The 3,970-nt window shown below is 22.8% G+C and overlaps 1 protein-coding gene across 1 annotated transcript in view; it reads right to left on the bottom strand.

Annotated features, from left to right (window-relative positions):
* LOC117180692 overlaps window positions 1-3,970 on the bottom strand; it is a 57,779-nt gene that overhangs the window by 4,550 nt on the left and 49,259 nt on the right. Inside the window, exon 10 of the mRNA XM_033373182.1 lies at window positions 715-806. Within this exon, the coding sequence (XP_033229073.1) occupies window positions 715-806 (92 nt within the window). The remainder of the gene's footprint in view (window positions 1-714; window positions 807-3,970) is intronic.

The raw sequence follows: 3,970 nt of genomic DNA on the forward strand, positions 1-3,970 counted from the left end.
AATTTGTTTATTTACGATTCGACTTTCTTTAGAAACTTGTCAATAAAAAATGAAATGACTTATTTTTTACATGTATGATAACCGTTTATTTCATTATTTGATGTAAAAAAGGAGACCTGGAAATTTTGTATTTCTTGACCTGGAAAAGACCTTGAATATTGTGTCAAAAATGCTATTTTTTACACCATTTTGAATTTCTGAATTGAGAACGAGTCCGAGGCCTGTATTACAGAATACTTAGTCCTTACTTTCAATTATTATATTCTTATTTTACGAATATTGATTTTAAAAATTGCGAAAAAAATCAATATTAAAAAAATATTGATTCTGAAGGAAAAAATGAAGATAAAAATGATATAGTTTTAGAGCTTCAGGAACTAGTTCTTCAACATTTGCGATTAATGTTTAAAGAATCCTCGCTGCAGGGGAAGTGCGAAATAATAAAAACTTTGCGTCTGCTCTTACTAAATTTGGTAGGTCTCTTTTTAATTAAAATAATTACATTTAATAAACAATTAGATTCTTATTCATTTGACACTCTCGACTGACATACTATTTTTGAACAGTTTGTCAACAGCATTGTTGGAAGTCGTCCAGAAAGTAGTGCATCTCCTTTCTTAGGTCAAAGGTCGACAATAAACCTTAACGAAATTGTACCTGTCGTTGCAAAATTCACTCAGCATCTTATTGTAACCGGGCTCAATATACACTCACATTCTTCACTTTTGATGGCTGAAGCACTAAGCTTTTACGAACAGGTATATAAAAACATTTTTTTTTATTTATTACTGCGTGTCTTGCCCTACCTGGAAAATGTGAAAAACCTAGATATTTTTTTAATTTATGACATTTTTTCGAGGGAATGCTTAATTTTTTTTTATTGCATTATAAAATTGAATAAAAAAGATTCTTTATTTGTAAAACTAACTTTACATCACAGTGAATTTATTTTTTGACCGGAAATTTTTTAAATTTTCAGAAGAAAAATATTTTTAAGTTCGATTTCAACAGTTTTTTTTAATAATTAGTTGAATTGATATATTCTTTAATTATGATACAGATAATACAGTTTATAATGGCTAATTCGAAAATATTTTACTTTAACAATTTTACAATTTAGATTTTTATTCGTAAGCGGACATTTTTTATTTAAAGAATTTTAAAGTGCAGTATTGCAGACTTAAACAATTTAAAATTAAAAGCCTTTAAAGTTTAAAATTTTTTATGAACAGCAGTTTTATCTCATAAAATGCCAATATAAATAAATCAATGTTTTCAGGGTAACCTATTCTATTTTTAAACCATTTAATTATAAATTTTTTAATTAAGAAAAAGAATAATTATTTTGTTAAAAAACTCATTTTTTCTTTTGTGTAAAATTAATTTGTTTACTGAAAATTTAACTATTTTGTTAAAAAATGGTTTTTGGTTAAAAAATAATTATTTAAACTGGAAATGTAACTATCCCAATGGAAAATTCCATTATTTAAATTGAAAATTCATCTCTTTTGTTGAAAAATGAGATATTTCGTTGAAAAATCGTTTTTTCTTTGGCTGAAAATTAATTTTGTTTACTGAAAATTCAATTATTTTGTTGAAACTTTGTTTTTTGGTTGAAAATTTATCATTTTATTTAAAAATTTATATTTTTGGTTTAAAATTGAACTATTCCTATTGAAAATTCATAATTTTTGTTAAAAATTCATCACTTTGGCTGTAAAATGTACTATTTTTTTTTAATTTATTTTTTCTTTGACTGAAAATTTGTTTTTTAGTTGGAAATTATTTTTTTAACTAAAAATGTAACAGTTTTTCAAATAATTAGTTGAGTTGATATCTTTTTTAATTATGATATTATTCAGTTTACAATGGGTAATTAGAAAATCTTTTATTTAAGAATTTTCCATTTTAGATTTTTATTTATAAGCAGATATTTTTTATTTAAAGAAGTTCAAAATGCAGCATTGCAAACTTATACAATTTAAAATTAAAAGCGTTTAAAGTTTAAAATTTTTTATGAACAGCAGTTTTATCTCATAAAATGCCAATATAAATAAATCAATGTTTTCAGGGTAACTATTCTATTTTTAAACCATTTAATTATGAATTTTTTAATTAAGAAAAAGAATAATTATTTTGTTAAAAAACTCTTTTTTTCTTATGTTTAAAATTAATTTGTTTACTGAAAATTTAACTATTCCAGTTAAAACTTTAATTATTTTGTTAAAAATTGGTTTTTTGGCTAAAAGTAATTTTTTAGGGTGAAAATAAGTTTAATTTTTCAAAAATTGGCTTAAAAATTAATCTTCTTGGTTCAAAAATGAGCTTGTTTGTTGAAAATGTTTTTTTTTATTAAAAATTTATTTTTTTTTGCAGAAAATTCAACTATTTCAGTTGAAACTTTAACAAGTTTTTTGAATATTTGGTTTTTGATTAAAAAATCATTTTTTAAACTGAAAATGTAACTATCCCAATGGAAAATTCCATTTGCTTAAACTATTTGAAATTAAAATAATTTAACTTCTAATTTAAGAGCTCTTAAGTTAAACAAAATTTAAATTTTTCAATTTTTAATGTTTTAAACTTAAAATTACTTAAAATAATGTAATTTTGAAAATGTTTAAAGTTGATTGATTCTTTTATTTAGAGGATTAAAAATGTTAACGGTGATTTATATTTTTGGAACTTAATCTGAATCTTTGAACTTTATAATTTATTAAAATTAAAAATTTTTTATTTTGCAGATTATCTGCAAATCATTTAAAAATTTTCAAAATTTTTAATTAAAAAATTTGTAAACATCAATTTTAAAAATTTTAAATCCAAGAGTTCGAATTTGAATGCTCCCATTTGTTATTTATTTTTTATTAAATTAAATGGAAAAATGTTCAGCTTTAGAGTTCAATTTTTTAAATTTTGTTGAGAGTGAAAAATTCTTATTTAAATTAATTTTTTCAATTCAGAATTTAATTGTTCTATTTTTTGTTAAAAATTAATTGTTTTAAGTTCAAAATTCAGTTATCTGTTGGAAATTTGTTATTTTCCCACAAATATTCCCAAAAAATGTTATCTAAATATAAAACTAAATTTTAAGTATAAGAAGATAAAATAAAAATTTGTTTGAAATATTCAAATTCATGGACTTTAGAGACAAATTCTGAAAATGATTAATTTTCTTCTTTTTAAATTAAGCATATTAACTGAATTCTTAGATTCTGAAATAAAACATTATTTATAATTAACTATAAAAAATTATATCCGGGAAAAACTTGAGATACCTGGAAATAACGTGGAATTGTCAGGGAATATTTTTCAGGATTTGAGTGGACACCCTTTATTAAAATTTATTTCTGATTCTTGAAAAAAATCTCAAATATTTTTTTTCCATTAGATGATCCTTCTAGAAAATCACTATAATATGGATTTGTGGACATTTGCACCTCCGGCTGTGATTTATAGTGGCATAACTTCCAGATGCATTTTAATTTTATCGAAAGTATGCTCGCTTTTATTAGAGTAAGTCTATTTTTATTCATTGCGATATGATCTTGTTTGTTTTTAATATTTAGAATCCAACTTTTGAATATTTTTAAGAACAAGTTTTTTTTAGATATCGAAAAAATACTGAGCGTCTGCGGAAGTTGAAAGCGCAGAAGAAATTTGCGAGAGAATTAGAACAACTTGCTACTTACGCTAATGATTTTGTAGGCGCACTTTGGTATGAAGAGGTAAGCAAATTTAAATATTAAGTAGAAAAAAAACGCGCGCTAGCCGCGCGATTTTTTTTTTCTCACGAAATTTCTGAATTAAAATATTAAATTAATATTGATGCGAAATTCTTGTAATTCTTAGTTTCTGTTAAATAAAATAATAGAAAAATAAGGACAATATTTTTGATAGTTGATGAAAATTTAGGTCTTCACTTCAGAATTAGTATACATATTTTTTTTAACTATATATATTTTTCTCT

The sequence above is a fragment of the Belonocnema kinseyi genome, chromosome 9, assembly GCF_010883055.1.
Source record: "Belonocnema kinseyi isolate 2016_QV_RU_SX_M_011 chromosome 9, B_treatae_v1, whole genome shotgun sequence".
In the NCBI taxonomy this organism is placed as follows: Eukaryota; Metazoa; Arthropoda; class Insecta; order Hymenoptera; family Cynipidae; genus Belonocnema; species Belonocnema kinseyi.